Here is a 19,721-nt window from a genome sequence, read left to right as displayed (position 1 = left end):
TGGCATCTATTTGCCAAACAGGATCCTATATCTTCTTGAAGCCTACAGATCGTTTCTTAAGTGCACTTTTGTCTTCTGTGTCTAGTCCTACCATTTTAGCTTCTTGGTATTCTTATTCTTAAGACTTCTTTCTGCTGGTTGATTTAAAGCATGATGATGATAATAATAATAACAATAGGTTTAATTTGTTAACGACTTACGATATGCCAGGCTAATAAGTAGAAAGTGTTTATTCCTCTTAACAATATGATAAATGAAGTGTTATCATTATATTATAAATAATACATTATTTTTCTTATTTTGCAAGTGAGGTATTATTATTTTGTAAATGAGAAAATTAAAGACATATTTGTTCAAGGTCATATAACCAGTAAAAGGCAGAATGAGAATTCAATTCCAGGACTGTGGGACTCCAAAGGCCCAGACACTTCACTATTATGCCAAAACAAACCATCCACAGTTTTTCTAAAAATATGTGGGGAATGTACTCACAAGGCAGCTGCAATATAATTATAAAATAGGTAATTATCAAATTTTCAAAGTGTTGCTTCAAAGAGACATTCTGGCAGGAAAAAAAAAAAAAAACAACACCATCAATTCCCAAGATGGTGACCCCCCTTTGGAAATAGTATTGTTATAGACCTCTGCACTTCTGCAAAATTATTTTAAAGTAGTATCACCAGAAACTTGACTCTGTACAATGATTCATATTGTGAATTCTGGATATGGATAATTATGTAGCTACACACCCATCTGAGTTAAAAAAAAAAAAAAAAAGAAGTGACAATCATGACATCCAAGGGGAAGAACTATGGGTACATAATACACATTTAGAGACTCACCAAATTTCCTACAGTGAGTACGTTTTTGAATTCATCAGTCATGGGGTGATGCTCCATAGCCATAAACAATGTGTTTAAAACTATGCAAATGGTAATAGCAAGATCTACAAAAGGATCCATTACAATAAAATAGACAAGCTTTTTGAATTTTATCCAATATGGAGAACAATTCCAGATCAAGAATGTGTGTGCAAATCTGTACCACCAAGGTGGACATTTCTGTCTGGATTCTTCAAGTTCTGGGGGGAAAACCAAGAGAGAGCATGAAGTCAATCGTTTGTTTATTTTATTCCTAACCAGGTACAAATCAGCAGTAGACTTTAACACTGAAACAAGTCTTCTGTTTAGACTTTGCAAATTTAACAGTACTGCTTCTATGAAAGCATAATATATTACATAAAAATCTTCTATCATGATGTTCATTTACTAGACCAAGTGTAATTTAGGGGAAGGCAGTGAAATTAATGACTCAAAGCAGATAGAGGCAACTCCTAGAGAAACATACACCTAACATGTGATGGTAAACAGGAGAACCTATGTTTTCTTTTTTTACTTTTTCCTTGCATATACAGAGAAAGCACATGGGAGTGGGGGTGGGGGAGAGAGGCAGAAGGAGAGGGAGAGAGAATTTCACCCAGGCTCCACGCACAGTGTGGAGCCCCACATGGGGCTTGATCCCATGATCTGGTGATTATGACCTAAGCAGAAATCAAAAGTTGGACACTCAACTGACTGAGCCACCCAGGTACCCCAAGAATCCATGTTTTCTTAATGGAGAAATATATATTTTCCATCAATATATATATTTTCACAGGTGAAATCAATCTCAGAACCAAGAGACTAGAAATAATTTATGGAGTGGCTCATTCAATAGATACAGCATACCATAATCTCTTTTATTTCTCACCATTAAGTTTAGGAAGTGGGTGGAAGCTTTGTCTGAGGCCATCATGGTATGAAAGCACAAGGTGGGACCTGGGGCATATTGTAGGGGGAGAGGGTGGAAACCAGCACATTGTAAAAGTTGCCACCCTGACTCGCTTCTCAAGGTCTAACCACTATATGTTCTCTAAATTGCTTTCTCTAATGCCTTTTCATCATAATCTTAACAGATGTTATGTCACAGATTACCATTTTATAATTTTGCTGAATGTGCTCAGAGGCAGCCATTATAGACATCTGGAAGTATATATTATTTTCTTGCATATTAGATGGTAAGCCCAGAGACTAAGTTTGTAAGATTATATAATATATATATATATAATATATATGTTATATATTATGTTATATATATATGTGTTATATAATATTATATATATTATATATATATTATATATATTATATATATATTATATATGTGATAATATATATATATATAACACAGCCCTGGTTAACCTAGCTTTCTTCATTTATTATCATTAATTATCTTTGAAAAGTCTTATCATCCAATACCTTTAATCACACACAAAAAAACTTTATCAAGTTTTTTGAGCACATAAAGACCATTCCATTAGTATCCATTGGTTATCTTTACCATTGTTTATAATCATTTTTTATTCTTTGAATTCTTCCTAAGAACTTCATATACCTATTTAAGGCTAACCGGGGTTTATCTAAATTTTGTTTAAAAATCTGTATGGGTAAGACAGCATTATTACATACCTTCTACAGTGTTTGTTAATATGCTTACTCTACTCATTGCTCTTTGTCTTAGATGGGGATCATTCAACATATCTTCAGAAAGGAGATAAGAACTGGAACGTCTTTTCTTGTGTATTTGGTTGGTTGTACCCTGAAAGAATAAAAAAGATGATTAATTAAAGTTCTAAGAATATAATTCTAATAAATTATAGGTGCAGAATAAAATTTTGCTTAGGTAGCTGTAGTGAGTAAATAAAAGTAGAAACTAGGCTGCTGGGTTGTAATCATAGCTCTGCTACTTACTGGGTATGTGTCACTGGAGAGTTACTTAACTCCCATCTCAGTTCTATCATTGGTAAAATGGAGATGATCATAGTATTTGCCTCATATTCTCGCTTTGAGGATTAAAAGAATTAATGCTTAGGAAGTAAAAAATAAAACAAGCTGCTTTTCTTGTTGTAATCACTTTCATTACCTATCTTTCTGGGTGTCGAATTTATTCAGATAGTTTTACCATGTAAGTGTCCTACATGAAACCAGCTAAACGTGTATTGCAGTGATGTGTGGTAAAGGGACAGAACCTTGGTATTCTCTGATAAATTTCTATAATTATTCTTTGTTGAGGTAACAGAATTACATGGAGACTGTAATGGATGTTTCTTATTACCAAGGAAGATCTCATGAATTGCTCTGAGTGGATGAGGATAAATGACTCAGCGTGAAAAGGACGACGGAGACTGGTGGGCACTGTAGCAAAATGGAGAATGTAAGCTCCATCTGAAAGAGGTGACCACTGTTCAGCTCTAAAGGATTGTTGCCATGCAGGAATATGAGCTCAGTCTTACCAGGTGCACTCATTTTTGTGTGACAATGTCTTGTTTTTAAATCTTGGCAACTAATTCAAAGTTAAAACACTATGCTGGTTCAGTGCATGCCAACAACACACACACACACACATACACAGCTCACACACACATATACACACAAACAACTATACAATTCTACATGTATCACCTATCTATCTGTTTAGGTGTGGTATGTGTGGCATTTACGTATGTATAGATACACACACACCACTTTACAAACATGTAAATATAGCTCTAGAGTTTTAAAGTTGTATAGTTGTTTAGATATACTTATATGTGTGTGTATATCAAAACATGGACACATGGGCATAAATGTATGCATGTGTGTCTGTCTGTATATGTGCACAGACATCCACACACACATATCTGTAGCTGGCTTTTTACGGAGATCTTTCTATTTGATACAGTCTCTAATCTACTGACTTTCAAGAAATGGCAATTTTTTTACAAGTCAAACAAGAATAACACATTCTTTTTCATGTAGACACGTTTTAGTTGTCAAGGTTATATTATCTGTCATGCAATTTTTTTCATCTAAACTGTACATTTTGCCACACTATCATGTTTATTGCATTTCTGTTGAATCTTAGAGTATACTCTAGTTTTGTAGTTTGTTTCAGGATTTATGGTAATACTGATTTTTCTACGGTAAAAGTAAAGTCTTTAGTGAAAATATTTCATTTAAAAATATGAAATAATATCCAAATCTGATATAAATTATATGTTTCACAGATAGTACATCACTGAAAAGCAAAACACAGCAAAGATCTGATTCCATAGAATTTAGCATGCTCATTTGACAAGGAAAAATATCTTGGCCGAAGGCCCAAAGCTGGATCATGCAAGCACAGAGGTCACTTGTTACCTAAAAAGCACATGCAGTCATTCCAAATGAAATATGTATGTGGCCATGACTTTGATGGAACTTTATTCTCGCTAAAAATATATTGTCTGAAAATATGAATATATGAATACCTAGCACGAGTTCAAAGCTTGTTAGGTCAGTCAGAGCCCCTACTGATCTTTAGTAATGCAATGTAACAGTGACTGGCCTAAAGAGGTAACCTAGAAACTCCAGAAACCAGAAAGATCTCACTTTCCAGCCTAATTAGACACTTTCTCTACTGACTTAATTACTCCTAAACCCTTGAAATTGTTGCCTTGGAATCGTTGGTTTGTTTTTGCTTTCATGTGTGTATGTTTGTATTAATGTATATAGTTTGGCTATTATATTTTTATTGGTAGACTCCAGACCACAGAGTTTTTGTTTTTGTTTTTATCTTATTTTAATGAAAAAAGTTTCATTTATGTATGGGGAAAAGCATAGCTATTCTAAATTATTTCTAAGTTTCAGGGCACCTGGGTGGCTCAGTTGGTTAAATGCCCAACTTCAGCACAGGTCATGATCTCGCAGTTCGTGAGTTCGAGCCCCATGTCAGGCTCTGTGCTGACAGCTCAGAGTCTGGAGCCTGCTTCAGATTCTTTGTCTCCTTCTCTCTGCCCCTCCCCTGCTCACACTCTCTCTCTGTCTCTCAAAAATAAATAAACATTAAAAACATTAAATTATTTCCAAGTTTAAAAGCCTAGCACACACTGGAGAGAGAGCAAAAATGTGGTGGGTTAAGAGTGCAAGCTCTGAAACAGAGAGCCTGTTTGAACTTCAGGACTACTGTTTACTAGCTGAGTGAACTTGGGGAAATTGCTTTGCTTCTCCATGCCTCAGTTTCCTCCTATGTAAAAGAGGGATGATAATATATCACCTTACAGGGCTATTATAAATCCTAAACACATGTTTGCTATTATTATTACTATTATTAAAACTCAAGATTCTTTGCACAAGGTATATATTAAACAGTATCTTCAGAAAGATAGCAGTAGGTGGAAAGAATCCAAATTTCCTTAGAAAAATGGGACCTATTATCAACTAATAAAGATCAGCATAACCAATGCATTTTCTGTGCTGAGATTTATGTATATATATCTATGTCTTTTATACATTGTTTTCTAAAGGGATGGCTTATAATATGGAAGTAAATATAAGTTCCTTTTTTAAAACAATGCAGTTTTAAATATCTTTGAATTAGACATCTACAGCATATCCCATGGGGATTACATTAATGAGGTGAAGGTGTGTTTCTGTAGTAGCGGTATTACAAAATGCAGAGCCATTCACAGGACCCAAGAAGGCCCCTCTAGCAGATGGACTGATGCAAGAACAAGGGCCGAGCCAGGCCTGAGCTATTTAAAACATCCTTACGCTGTCATCAGAAGTTGCCTTATCTATTATCACCTCTGGCAGAAGCTGTCCATTGGGGAGCATGAGGGCTGAGGGTCCATCAACCAGGGAGACCACACCATTGCAGTCCACGGCACTGTGCATCTTCCCATTCACTGGCAGCACTGGGGGGGACCTACTGGCTTGGCTGATGTTACTGCTGCGCCGCTCCCGAGGTCTGTGGGGCACAAACAGTGAGCCCCTCCTGCTCTCACCATCCCCGAAAATGCTATGCTCGTCGTCGGCAAACTCAGTCTCAGATCCAATGTCTTTCCCTCGGCCTTTGAAACTAAAAAGACTCGTTCTGCTGCTGCGCCTTGCAGAAAACAAGGAGCCTCGGATGCTGAGTGGTGACTGCAGGAAAAAAAAAAAAAAAAAAGATTACATGTAGCCATGTATCTGCTGAAGCATCTAAGAATAGAAGTGCACATTACTGCCTCTGAGACCTCTGAGCTGAGGCCAGGTGGCTCTGCGCTGGTTGAAAAGAAACATATTAAAAAATAAAGCAATTCAGCAGGAAGACAAATTCTCCCAAATAAGGGATGAAAAGACTGGAGAATTCATCCTTTCTGGAGTAGGTACATTATTTATTACTGTATAGGTCTCTCCTACTTTGGCCTACAGTGACCTCGCCATGCTTTCTACCCCATTGATTTTGCTACAAAGAACGTACCACTTATAAAAAGCATTTGGTATTCATACCTGTTATTTAGCTTTCAATATATCAGTCCCTAAGTTCCATAAGTAATTGAAACTCTCTTGAGGCCGAAGGGCACACTGTGTGCTTCTTTGCATTCCAATGCTTGCAACTCCACTTTACATGTTGGAAGCTCAGTCAAGGTATGTTAAGAAAGACCTTTCAATGTCAGTGAGTTTACAAGTCATATAATACTAGAATTTGAAAAAGAGATTGCCCAACACCAAAGAGGAGGAAAAGTCGCATTTATTGAATTCATGGCCAGGATAAACCGTGTCCATAAACAAAACTGAATGTTTATTCTTTGGAAGTATCTAATTCAATAAGTGCTAGTGCTTCCTATGTAAAGGACAAAGTGGCAGGCACTCTGAATAATGGAAAGCGAGGATAACAAAGCCTTCGCCTTAAATCCAGCTTGTTTTGCTCTTGTCATATGTCTTTTTATTGATACCACATGCTTTCAAGTTCTGTCTCCCCAGCTAAATTATAAAATCTTTGAAGGTAGGGACTCTGATTTCTATGTGTATCTGGAAGCATCTTACAGACTCAAGTAGTAGAAGGTAGAAATTTTATTGTTTTAATTATTTTTTTCTTAATGTTTATTTAAATTCAAGTTAGACAACATACAGTGTAGTCTTGGCTTCAGGAGTAGAACACCATGATTTATCTCTTACATATGACACTCAATGTTCATCCCGAAAAGCACCCTCCTTAATGCCCATCACCCATTTAAACCATCCCCCCACCCACCTCCTCGACGGCAACACTCCATTTGTTCTCTGTATTCAAGAGTTTCTTACGGTTTGTCTCAGTTTTAAATGAAGTCATAAATGCAAAGGACAGTAATTGTTAAGTAAGGCACCGAAGAGAAAATGGGAGAAGTGGTGAGGGCAGAGGCAAATTTGTGGGATAAGTGGCATCTGAGCTTATGAAAGAAGAATGGGTGCTGCCACACCAGGAGGGAAACAAAGAAGAAAATCACCCCACTTAGAGAACACCACATGTACTAAGTAACAGAGGTACAGGGCATGTATGTATGAGTGAATAATCACGATGGACTGAGGGTACATGAAGGTAGAGAAAGGTGGGAAATGAGGCTGAAGCCAGTCCACAACATGGATAAGATGTAGGTCTTGTTCTATAGTCAGTAGTTATTCAACACAGTCAGGGTGTTTGTTTTGTTTTGTTTTCTTTGTTTGTTTTTCAAGTTGAGCCAAGGGACAGCTTTGTTTTGTAAAAGGGATTTGGGAGTGTTGTATGAGAGAAAACAGGCTAGTATTTAGGAGAAGGGAAGCAATTGTTCATCTTCGAGTTCTGTAGGCAGGGAACCCTGAGAAATGGAGGTTTCAGTGGAAAGAGAAAAAAGAAAAAAGGAAAGAGATATTTTACACAAGCAGAAATAACAGACTGAGCGATTACTTATTAGTAGTTGATGTAGTCGGGGGTAGAGGTTGTTTAGTGTCTCTAAACTTTCCAGCTCATGCACTGATATTCTGCTGGTACCATTAGTTATGGTGGTGAAGAAAAGTGGAGAACCTAGTCTGGGATTAGTTTTTAGCCAATGAGGCATTACCAAATACAGACTAGATAAAAATGTAAAAGTTAATATGTTGTGTAAATAATTTCTTCATTTATGACAGTTCTCATGAATATTCTGTTCTGAAAATGTTTATTGGAGAAGATATGACAATGTTGAAACTATAGGCTCCTTCAAAAATAGTCCAAGTTAAATGGAAAACTATGCGCATCTGTGTTCTTTCCATAAATGTCCAACAATCAATAAGTTTTTACCTAAAAATATACCAGTGAAGTCACTCACTCTCCTCTCCTAAGATCCTGTTACCTCAAGGTAACACATTTTGCTCTATAATCCTAGCCCTGGCAATAAGCATTTGACAATTGCAGTGGTACCTGATTAGGGGTAGACAGTCTCTTTTCACGTGCTCGCCTATGACCTTCAACCCCAAGGTGGAAACTTTTTCTCCTGATACTCTCCTCAGACTCCGATTTGGACAATTTCTCATTGTCTCCCTTTTCTTCCCCACTGGCGAGCTTCTTTTGGTTCTTTTTCCTTCTTCTGTTTCTTCTTTCTTTAGCACTTTTAGAGCTCAGTTTGGATGTTTCAGAAGAACTCTCAGAGAAGCCCATAATTCTGCTTCTCCCAATACTTGTGTACTCAGCTGCTGCCATTGCGATTGCCTGTTGGACCAAGAGGTCACACATGTGGTAAGTCATTTCCGAAGTCTGGGAAACTCTATTATGGGGTAGGCACCTCTCTACCATGAATTTAATTACACTGTCCATGTAATCATGTCCCTTGTGCATGAAGTCATGCCTTTTTTTTATTTTTTATTTTTGTATTGTAACTAGAGAGCTTACAAAGCATATATTTATTGCTTCTCTTGCATTGTGATAAGGCCCCATTTTACTTTGGCATTAAACTAATATATACTATTCCTATATTTATGGTAAAACAATTTAAAATGGTATTTATAAAAGTTTTACTAGGTAATTCTGTAACATAAAACTCACATAAACCATATAATAAGAAATTCGTACATCTTTTTCAGGTAATTAACTCAATATTATCAAAAGAGTCAGGCACTTAGTTTAATGAAAACTGAATTGCCTGAAAACAAAAATGAATTATTATAAAATGAATGTCAAGAAAATGAGAGACTTCTAAGGGTTTCCTAGAAAATCCTGGATGACATACTGTTAATCTTTTATCAAAAAATTAAGTTTTTATTATTAAAACATTCCTTGTAAAAATTTGGAAAATAAGGACATTGTGAATAAAAAAATAAAAATCACTCAATCCTAATTATCAAAATACTGCACTGAACATCTTTCTCTATCAAAGTTTTCTACTTTACATATTACTACCTTTCCCCTAATAAGTTAGACATTTTGAAGATATTTAGGTTGAAATATCAAACAAATTTTATTTATTTTTATTTTTTTTTGAAAGTTTATTTATTTATTTTGAGAGTGAAAGTAGGGGAGAGGCAGAGAGAAAATCCCAAGCAGGCTCTGCACTGTCAGTGCAAAGCCCAATGCAGCACTTGAACTCACAAACCATGAGATCATGATCCGAGCCAGTCAGATGCTTAACTGACTGAGCCACCCAGGTGCCCCCAAACAAATTTTAAACTCCTGCATAATATTGAAATTTTTGGTTCTCTTGGTACAAACCTTCTGAAACTTTTCCACTGAAGTACCCTCTTGGAGAGAGGAGTAAGGAAGAATACTCAATAATTTGTACCTTAGCCTAAAGTGCCTACAACTGTAAGTATAAATTTTCTTAACATCTCATGTTTTTTATCTTAAAACTTCTTGCCACATTAACAAAAATTGATGCACATTTTTCTTTCTACTCCATAGAGTATCTGTTATCTTTAACACTTAAATAATTTTCCCTAAGCTTTTGTATGCAATTGCTACTCTGGGGAAACATATCATATATGTTTTGGGACTTTGCATAATGCTATACATACTGAGGAATTATGGATAACAGGTTTAGGAGGAATGGCTTAGAATATTCTCTGTGCTGGAGTGAGCTGATTATGGGGAAAGGTAGAATGAGACAAATACCAATTCTAACTCAATCCAGAATTGGTTCTTTGACCACCCCAGAATGAAAATTCAGCTTATGTTAAAAAATCCAGTAAGGAAAATCTCGTGGGGAAGGCCACAGAGCCTCTGCTATGAGCCTCTGCTATTCCCCTTTGCATTTCTACTTCTAGGGAGAATTTTACACCAAACAATAATACCTCAGCTTCTTCTTGCTCTTTTTTAAGACGATCTAACATCTGTTGAAATTCTAACTCCTTTTGCCTCGCTTCTTCGATGTTTGCCTGGTTCTGTTCCTCATAGGCCATGGCAACCACAGCAAGGATCAAGTTTATTAGATAAAAGGATCCCAGAAAAATCACCACAACAAAGAAGATCATGTAAGTTTTCCCAGCAGCACGCAGTGTCTAGGGAAAAATGGAAATAATTATTTTTTATTTTATTTTATTTTATTTTTTTTAATTTTTTTATTTTAACGTTTATTTATTTTTGAGACAGAGAGAGACAGAGCATGAGCAGGGGAGGGGCAGAGAGAGAGGGAGACACAGAATCCGAAACAGGCTCCAGGCTCCGAGCTGCCAGCACAGAGCCCGACGCGGGGCTCAAACTCACGAGCTGCGAGATCATGACCTGAGCCGAAGTCAGATGCTCAACCAACTGAGCCACCCAGGCGCCCCGGAAATAATTATTTTAATAACACAGAGATTTTTGGTAGATTATTTCAACTTGAATGGCATATTAGGCATGGGGGAGTTGGGCAGTTCAGTATAACCTCATGTTATCAAAAATATAAAGGAATAAAATTACACCTCCATGGAAAACAATCAGTATTTAAAATACACACTTTTTCACTACAAAGGATATAGCAATCTATTAAACTTGTATTAAAATTAGGTATGATTCTTCACTATTTTTAAGAATAATAATCCTGGATTAAAAAAAATGTTTACTTATTTATTTTTGAGAGAGAGAGAGAGAGAGAGAGAGAGAGAGAAGTAGAGATAGATGGTCAGAGAGAATCCCAAGCAGACTCTACACTGTGAGCACAGAGCCCGACATGGGCCTCCAACTCACAAACTATGAGATCATGGCCTGAGTCGAAATCAAGAGTTGGACCCTTAACTGACTAAGCCACACAGGTGCCTCAGTCTGGGATTTTTTAAATCTGCAGTCTGAAAATTACTCAAAAAGGAGCTACTCTGCTCATTTTCAAATTAGAGAAGCAGATAGTATCTGTAGTCCCTTTGACTGATAAAGAAAGTATCAATGATCATGTATCATGTTCACACAAAGTAGCGAGCCTAATTGAATGATCTTAATTGCTTGTCTACTCTTATATTTACTTTTAATTAATATGTATTAAAAATTTTGAATGCAACATATAGTAAAAAATTCGAATGGTATAAAAAGATAATTACACGAAAAATATCTCTCTCCTATCTCTAATGCCTACTCATTTCCCTTTTCTATCAGTTATCATTGTTACAATTTCTTCTCTTTGATAAATTCTTAGGTAGTGGAATTTTTGGTTAATGGGTATATTCATTTTAATTTTCATAAAAGTTCCTGTGTTGCACTTGGCTGTGGTTCCCAGCAATGTGTGAGTAAGTCTACCTCCCCATGTCACAGCCAGACAGCATCTCTCTTTGGATCTCCATCATTCTAACAGGTAAAAAATTAGTTGTCACTCTCGTTTTAATTTTCATTTCTTTAATTTTGAGTAAAAGTGAGCTTCTTTTTGCATATTTAAAGTTGTTTCTATTCCTTTTTTCCTCTGAAGTATATGTTTACATAATTTCTATATTCCTTTGTAATATTAGAAATGAAGTAAACATAAAACAGGCCCAAAGAATCTGGCAATTCTAAGAAAAGTGATTCGTTTTTTATTTATAATACAGAATAATCATTTTCATCTCTTTCCTCTTGGGGTCAGGTGCTGAGAATATATAAGTGAAAAGATACACCCACAGGCCCAAAAGATCACATTGGAGGAGGTGGCCATGTGAATTAATAATTAATGTACAAGTGATGGATACTATAAACTGAGGAATATTAAAAAGGCATGGAAGTGTAGGGGGAGGAGAAATTGAGTTTGGACAGGAGAATTTAGAGATGTGAATTGGGTCTTCAATTCTTATATTTCCTTCCTAGAGCTGCCACGACAATGTACTATAGACTGGGAAGCTGAAACAACAGAAATTTTAATTAAAAAAAATTTTTTTAATCTTTATTCACTTTTGAGAGACTGAGAGAGAGCATGAGTGGGGGAGGGGCAGAGAGAGGGGGACACAGAATCCGAAACAGGCTCCAGGCTCTGAGCTGTCAGCACAGAGCCCAACACAGAGCTTGAACCCACGAACTGTGAGATCACTGAGCCGAAGTCGGACACTTAACCGACTGAGCAACTGAGGTGCCCCAGAAATTCTACTTTCCAACAGTTCTAGAGGATGGAAGTCCAATATCAAAGGGTTGGTTTGTTGGATTTCTCCTGAGGTCTCTCTCCTTGGCTTGTCAATGGCTGCCTTCTCACCGAGCGCTCACAGGGTCTTCTCTCTGTGTCCAGGTGGGTACATCTCTGGTGTTTCTCAGGAACTAATCTCCTTTTCTTTTAAGGACACCAGTCAGATTGGATTAGGACCCATCCCGATGCCTCATTTCAATTTAGTCACCTCTTTAAATCCCTAACTCAAAAAATAGTCAGTCTAAGGCGCTGGGAGTTAGGACTTTAACACATAAATGGGAGGGGGTACAATTTAATTCATAGCAACTGTACATGGGAGTTCAAAAAAATAAAGCATGATGAACCTATGAGATCCTGGTGTTTAGGGCATTGCAAGCAGGGCAGCACATTCAGGAAACAGTGTGTGCAGGAGAGCTACAAGAGACTGTAACAGTGTATTTCCTGCTATTTTCTTAGGACCCCAAAGGATGCTATATTCAGAAAGGGTTGGGGGGACACGAACTGGAGATCAAATAAGCCAAAAAAGGATAAGATAACAATTTATAATTTTCAGACTTATCCACTCTAATACTGCTGGAAATAAAACATGTCTAATTTAGTGATAAGCCAAAAGAGTTTTGTCCTTTCTAAATTGAAAAAAAAAATCTTATATAAAGTCTGGTAAGGAACAGTCACCAGATTTTTATGCTATTCAAAAATGCAATGAATGTTTCTCTTGGCACTCACCTGTTGGTAAAGATTTTCCCAGTAATCCTGGGTCATTAGCCGAAATAAGGCCAAGAAGGCCCAACTGAAAGTGTCAAAGCTTGTGTAGCCATAATCAGGGTTTCTACCAGCTTTCACACACTTGTACCCTTCTGGACACTGACTACATACAAAAAAAAAAAAAAAATCACAAGTTAGAATGTTTCCGGGAGGCAACCTAAGGAGTACAACAGAACAGTTAGATATTCAAGGTTCCTTTCTAGGGGGACAATATTGAATAATGATTAAGAACACATTATTTGGAATCAGGAGGAACTGGGTTTGAATCCCATTCCACTCTACTAGTTGGTGACTTTGTCAAATTACTTAAATTCTTCAAGGTGCAGTTTACTCTTTCTGTGAGAAGAGGATAAAACCTACTTCAAAAGGTTAAGATTGTTGTTAAGTTTAAAGAAAAGATGATATATACAAATGGTCTAGCCTAGTTCCTCTATATAGAAAGCATTTAATAAATGGCAGCTGCTATTAGTATCCTCATCAAAATCTGGAAATTCCATCTGGCACCAAGTAATAGTTCTTGCATCAGAAATATTGATATATAGGCCTCCACCAAAACTCGGTTCCTCCAAATTATTCTTGGAGTGAATTTGAATAAAAAAAATAGCCAAAATAGAGCAATTATTTAAGTTCATAAAGATTTGTAGTTTTATATTTTTCATTCTAAAATCGGTGGACTGGGCAGTCTCTACTGTTCTGCCCACTGCTCCCTTGCGGTGTATTCAATAAACTTCTAACTTCTTCAAAAAAAATAACAATAAAATAAAATAAATTGGTAGACTTGTATGGTGATGCCATTGAACAGTGTTCTGAACTGTCTTGCAGGGCAGCAACCTTATTTGTTTATTTTTAATGTTCCTAGTGAACACAGAGCCTGGTGAACAAATATCTGGGCGGGGGAGAACAAGAACAGAGATGAACTTGGTATATAGGAAAAACTGCAAGATAGGTAGTTTGTAGAGATGGGAGATTCTTAAAATATCTTTACCCAAGTCCATGGGTTCCTTTTGTTTAGAGTGGCCCAAGTGTCCCTGCATTCAGTCATCTATGAATCATTCTTGATTGGAAAATGAGTAGAATTTGGGAAGAAAGAAAGTTGATTCTATCACTCTTTTTTCCAGAAAGAAGAAAGACTTCAAAATTATCCAGCCAATTTTCCGGAAGTAATTTTTCTACTTTCATATATATATATATATATATACACATATACATATATATATATAACTTGTATCTTGTTTCAATTCAAGCACTACCTCCAAGTTTTGCTTTCAGAAGTATGCATTAACTATAAATGTTTTAAAGTTTCTCATAAAAAAAACTTATTGATTATGCTTTTCCTTTTATTTTGTAGCCTCTAGACTAAACACAAAACAAATATTACTTACCCTGAATCTGTGCTTGTACCACAAAGGAGAGCATCTTTGGATCCCTCCAAGTAATAAAAATATTCTGTTTATGAAGAAATTGAAGAATATAACATTAGAGAATGTAAGCTTTAAGAGTGATACAGAAGTTAAATTAATTAGTATAGACATACTCGCACATATTCAGGCCCAGTCCTAGGCAATGTGCATTCATTTGTTTATTTATTAAATTCTTGCATATTCTCTCTCAAATATTTATTGATAACTTCTTATGGGTCAGCAATGAATAAAATAATAAAAACATGACAAACAAGATCATTATTTTTATGGATCTTTCTTTACATGTAGGTAAGCATGGAAATTGGGGATGGAGAAAGACAAGCAAATACATAAATATACAAAGTATTTTTAGATAGTGATAAATGCCCTAAAGGAAATAAGACAATGTGATAAAATGTGGTCAGGGCAGACCTTTCTAAAGATATGACATTTGAACTGGGACCTAAATGCTGCAAAGAAGCCAGTCATCCAAAGACCCTGGTGAAGAGATATTTTGGCAGGGTGAAAACCAGGAGCAAAGGGCCTGAGGCAGAAGTGAAGTTGGTGAATGGAAGAAACGACAAGATGGCCAGCCTGGCTACAGGCTAGTGAGTGGAGAGAACCATGTGGCAGAAGTAAGGCAGGGGTCAAATGCCTTTGTATGTTATCAAAAGAAGTTTGGATTTTAAGTATGATTAGAAGTAATAGAGGTAGCAATATGAGGTATCAATATGAGATAATAATCAACATTTTAAAATGTAACAATGGTTGTTTTATGGACTGTAGATAATAAGAGAGCAGGTGTGGAAGCAGAGAGAGGAGTTAAGAGACTACAGGGAAAGGCGATGTGGCTAAAATTCAAAGGGCAGCTGTGGATATGGAGAGAAAGGGGTGAAAACAGAGTGGACAGGATTTGCTGATGGAGTGTGTGGTGGGAGAGAGGACACAAGAATGTGATAGGAGTCATCATCAGGTAGATAGTTTTCAAAGCCATGGGAGCTGAGGAGTTAACCCAAAGAGAAAGTGTAGCTGGAAAAGAGAAGGGAAGAAAAGAGAAGGAAGGGAGCCCCCAACTGAGCCCCAAAGTATTCCAGAAGTGGTGGAGTCACCAAGGCAATACTATAAATGGACACAACCTGTCTTTTGAAAGTCTCTCATTTATTCACCACTTAACAATTATGCAGGACTTACTAATTTCCAGATATTGAGGATATGGCAGTGAACTGAATGCACATTTCCCCCTCATGGTATGTTTTGTGTCCATTTTCAGGCATAAGGGATGTTATAATCTCTTTCTTCATTTACTGTCAAAGCTTATTCTTTTTTAAAATTTTTTTCACATTTATTTATTTTCGAGAGAAGAGCAAGATAGAGTGTGAGTGGGGGAGGGGTAGAGAGAGAAGGGGGGTGGGGGTGGCATAGAATCAGGCTCCAGGCTCTGAGCTGTCAGCGCAGAGCCCGATGCGGGGCTTGAACTCACGGACTGTGAGATCATGACCTGAGCCTAAGTTGGACGCTTAACTGACTGAGCCACTCAAAGCACCCCTATCAAAGCTTATTCTTAAGACAGGAAGCAATCCAGCCATGCACAGTAAAGGTATGAAGAATTAAAAAATATCTATTCTTTTTAATAAGGGTCAGCTTCCTATTTGGCTCCAATCAAAGGAATAAAGATGTAATTGTTAGGAGGCTTCTGGAGTGATAGTGGAAGAAAGACTTCGAAGTTAGACATACTTGGATTTGAATGTTGCTTCTACCCCTTCCTATGTAGGTGAACTATCTTACCACTTTAATGGTTAGCCACTATGCCTGCTTTGTAGAGATATTGAATAGCATACATAGGATATTGCATGTAAAGTGTTTAATACAGTGGTCCTCACATTCTATCCACACAGTTGCTCAAAGAACAGCAGCGATCATTATTAAACTATTACACAATTCCAGTTAAGATTAATCGACTGACTTCCACATTGCTTTGTCTTATGTAGAAAATAAAAATTTTAGAAGACACACAAAAAACAATAATGCCTCTTAGTTTGAAGTGAAAATTTAGGGGAGAATGTACATGAACAACTTTTTTGAAAAAACTCTTGTGGTTCAGGTAGGGTGGGCATGGCAGAATGAGGATGGAGAAGATTAAGATGGAGTTTTTTGTACATAAGCTTCCAAGACATTTTGACTATGGAAGGATTACTTTAGAACTATCCTTTAAAGTAACGCTGGCTCACGTTTACCAATCACTGAGGAGTTTTTATAAGAATGGGATCTAGTGGGTGGTTCAGTTGGTTAAGTGGCCTATGCTTGGTTTTGGGTCAGGTCATGATCTCAGGGTTTGTGGGTTTGAGCCCCACATCAGGCACTGAGCTGACGGCATGGAGCCTGCGTGGGATTCTCTATCTCCCTCTCTCTCTGCCCCTCCCCTGCTTGTGCTCACTGTCTCTCCTTCTCTCTCTCAGAATAAAGTTTTTAAAAAAAGAAAAAGAACAGGCTCTAGAGTTGCCTGTCCCAGGGCAGGGCGAACAGAATGATGAAGTCAGTACAAGAATGTCAGTACAAGAATGATGAAAGGTAAAGCAATGGCAGTAGTTCACGTTGGCCTTACAGAACACTTTAAAATAATCCCTACACAAAAACAGACATTCATTATTGGAATAATTAGCCTCAAGAGAATTTAAGGTTAACACGTAAAGGGAAAACGTAATGCAGAGAGAAATAAAAACATACGTCCACAGTAAAACTTACACATGAATATTCATAGCAGCATTATTCACAATAGCCCCAAAGTGGAAACAACAAAGACATTCATCAATTAATGAATGCTTAAACAAAATGTAGTATATATATACAAGGGAGTATTATTTAGCAATAAAAAGAAATGAATTACTGCCACAGGGATGAAACCTGAAAACATGCTAAGTGAAAGAAGCCAGACACAAAGGCCACATGTTGTATGATTTCATGTATATAAAACGCTCAGAATAGGTAAATCCATAGAGACAGAAAGTAGATTAGTGATTATCAGGGGTTTGCGGGACGAGGGAATGGACAGTGATCGCCAGTAAGTACAGGGTTTCTTCTCTCTCTTTTTTTTTTTTAATGTTTATTTATTTTGAGAGAGAGACAGCAGGAGCAGGGGAGGGGCAGAGAGAGAGGGAGAGAGAGAATCCCAAGCAGACTCTGGACTGTCAGCACAGAGCCCAATGCAGGCTTTGATTCCACAAACCATGAGATCATGACCTGAGCCGAAATCAAGAGTTGGACACTTAACCGACTGAGCCACTCAGGTACTCTGAGTACAGGGTTACTTTTGAGGGAGATAAAATTATTCTAAAATTAGTGCTGGTGTTTGCACAACTCTGTGAATATACTATGAAACACTGAACTGTATACTTCAAAAAGGGGGATTTTTATGGTATGTGAACTATCTCAATAAAGTTGTTAAATATAATGCAGTACAATAACAAAGATTGTGGATAGTAATAGATAAGCCTCAACCTCACAGTAAAAGTCACATGGGGATAAAAGGAAATAGAAAGTTGCAAAATTCACACACCTAAAATCTGGAATATTCAGTCAAAAGCAGATTGGTACAGAATGATAAAACATACTGGTGACCTAAACATTCTATGATTAGTTTTATCCAACCTGGTTCAGAAAGACAGCTTGTAGCAACCATGTATGACTTGGGCTTTTGGATTCAAGAGTTTTTTCCTCAACCAAGAGGCAATAGTAAGTTAACTCTGAGAAAGTTAGTGCTGGGGATCAGGTAGAGGCAAATTGCCTGCAATTGACACACTGCCTTCTGGGAGACTGAACTCTGGGAAGTCCCCACAAGGAAAGCACCATAGATGAAGACAGGAAAAGCCCTGGTAGAAGTGCAGACCAACACTGTGGCTTTTCCAGGAACTTTTCTATGAAATGTCAAACATTCAGAAAATAGAGGTTTCTTTATCCCAACATTCACGTACAATAGCTACTGAAAATTTGGCTTCCAACTGTGCACACGAACCTTTCCTTCACCTGTAGCAGCAAGAAGGAAGATTGAGGAGCATGAAAGTAGACAATGCTTGGCATCAAAGGAAATCTATAGATTGTATGTTTGAAACATGGCCTTCTTTATTTGATAACAAATTTTCAAAGCGCCTCCAAAGGGGCTTCACTGTAGGACCCAGAAAACACTTTCAGAATATGTTCAGGCTTTCTATGTAGGCTGCCGTTACCATGGCAATTCTTTTATCTCTTCAAGAATTCCAATTCATTTACCTCACCACTTTCTCAAAACCTGTCAACCAACTCTTGGGTGCACTTCTTTCCTTGTCCAGTTTTGAATCCACAGACACTCATTATATCATTCTCTTACAATTTCCTCAACTTCTAAGTATTTCTATCAGTCTATCACACTAATTGCCCCAACTCATACTCTAATGTCTACCTTCTGCATACTTGCCCAAGTGGCTGAATGTTATTGGGGAAACTCTCACACCCAAGTGAATGATTGCATTTTAAGTAAATGATCTCTGGTATCAAATTGCAACTCAAAATAGACTCCATGTCCCATTCCTTAGGATGACCATATAGTGCATTCTCCTCAAAACTTCTGTAGAATTTCCTCTTTCTCATTTGCATTCCCAGCCAATGGTCCCATTTCATACCTTTCTGAGGAAATGAAAGCTACTGGGTTTGACTTAATCCTCTTCTGATAAGTCTGCAGCCTGCCCCTCCACCTTTCCTCTTGCTTCAGTGGTAGAGATATCTCTTCTCTTTGCTCTTTCACTTTCTCCAGAACTTGACTTCTCCCCTTCTCTCCTGAATTATTCATCTATATTTTACTACTCACTCATTTCTACCTCTAGAAGAGCATCCCTATCAAAATATGCCATTAAAAAAGTACCAGACATCTCCTCCATTATTCTGCTTTCCATTACAGCCAAATTTCTTGGGAGAACTGTCCACACATATTGTCATCTCTTCTTTCTGACATTTTATTTACCCCTCTCACCACCTTAAGTCCAACCTTCTGCTCTTACCACTCCACTAAAATTTTCTCATGAAAGTCTGACAGTTTCTATGTTGTTCAAGCTAATGCATATTCTTTTATCTCCATCATTCTTAATCCTTGATCTTGCAGCATCATTCAACACAAGTACTTCCTTCTCCTCAAACTTTCTTCTCTTGGCTTCACTCTTCACATCTTTGTTTTC

The 19,721-nt window shown here is 37.1% G+C and overlaps 1 protein-coding gene across 3 annotated transcripts in view; it reads right to left on the bottom strand.

Annotated features, from left to right (window-relative positions):
* SCN9A (sodium voltage-gated channel alpha subunit 9) overlaps positions 1–19,721 on the bottom strand; it is a 99,340-nt gene that overhangs the window by 65,499 nt on the left and 14,120 nt on the right. For 2 of the 3 annotated variants that reach the window (XM_047083902.1, XM_047083901.1), the window contains exons 7-13: positions 14,503–14,566; positions 13,082–13,223; positions 10,095–10,301; positions 8,233–8,520; positions 5,640–5,978; positions 2,505–2,634; positions 843–1,081 (exon numbers count right to left, since the gene is read on the bottom strand). In XM_047083902.1, coding sequence (XP_046939858.1) covers positions 843–1,081; positions 2,505–2,634; positions 5,640–5,978; positions 8,233–8,520; positions 10,095–10,301; positions 13,082–13,223; positions 14,503–14,566 — 1,409 coding nt within the window. Of the gene's footprint in view, positions 1–842; positions 1,082–2,504; positions 2,635–5,606; positions 5,979–8,232; positions 8,521–10,094; positions 10,302–13,081; positions 13,224–14,502; positions 14,567–19,721 lie in introns of all 3 variants that reach the window. The other variant, XM_047083900.1, reaches the window with a different exon arrangement.

The sequence above is a fragment of the Lynx rufus genome, unplaced genomic scaffold (genome assembly GCF_022079265.1).
Source record: "Lynx rufus isolate CCGP_SWC_20201006 ecotype Redwood Valley unplaced genomic scaffold, mLynRuf1.p SCAF_2, whole genome shotgun sequence".
Taxonomy (NCBI): Eukaryota; Metazoa; Chordata; class Mammalia; order Carnivora; family Felidae; genus Lynx; species Lynx rufus.
This window is presented reverse-complemented; position numbering and strand designations above follow the sequence as displayed.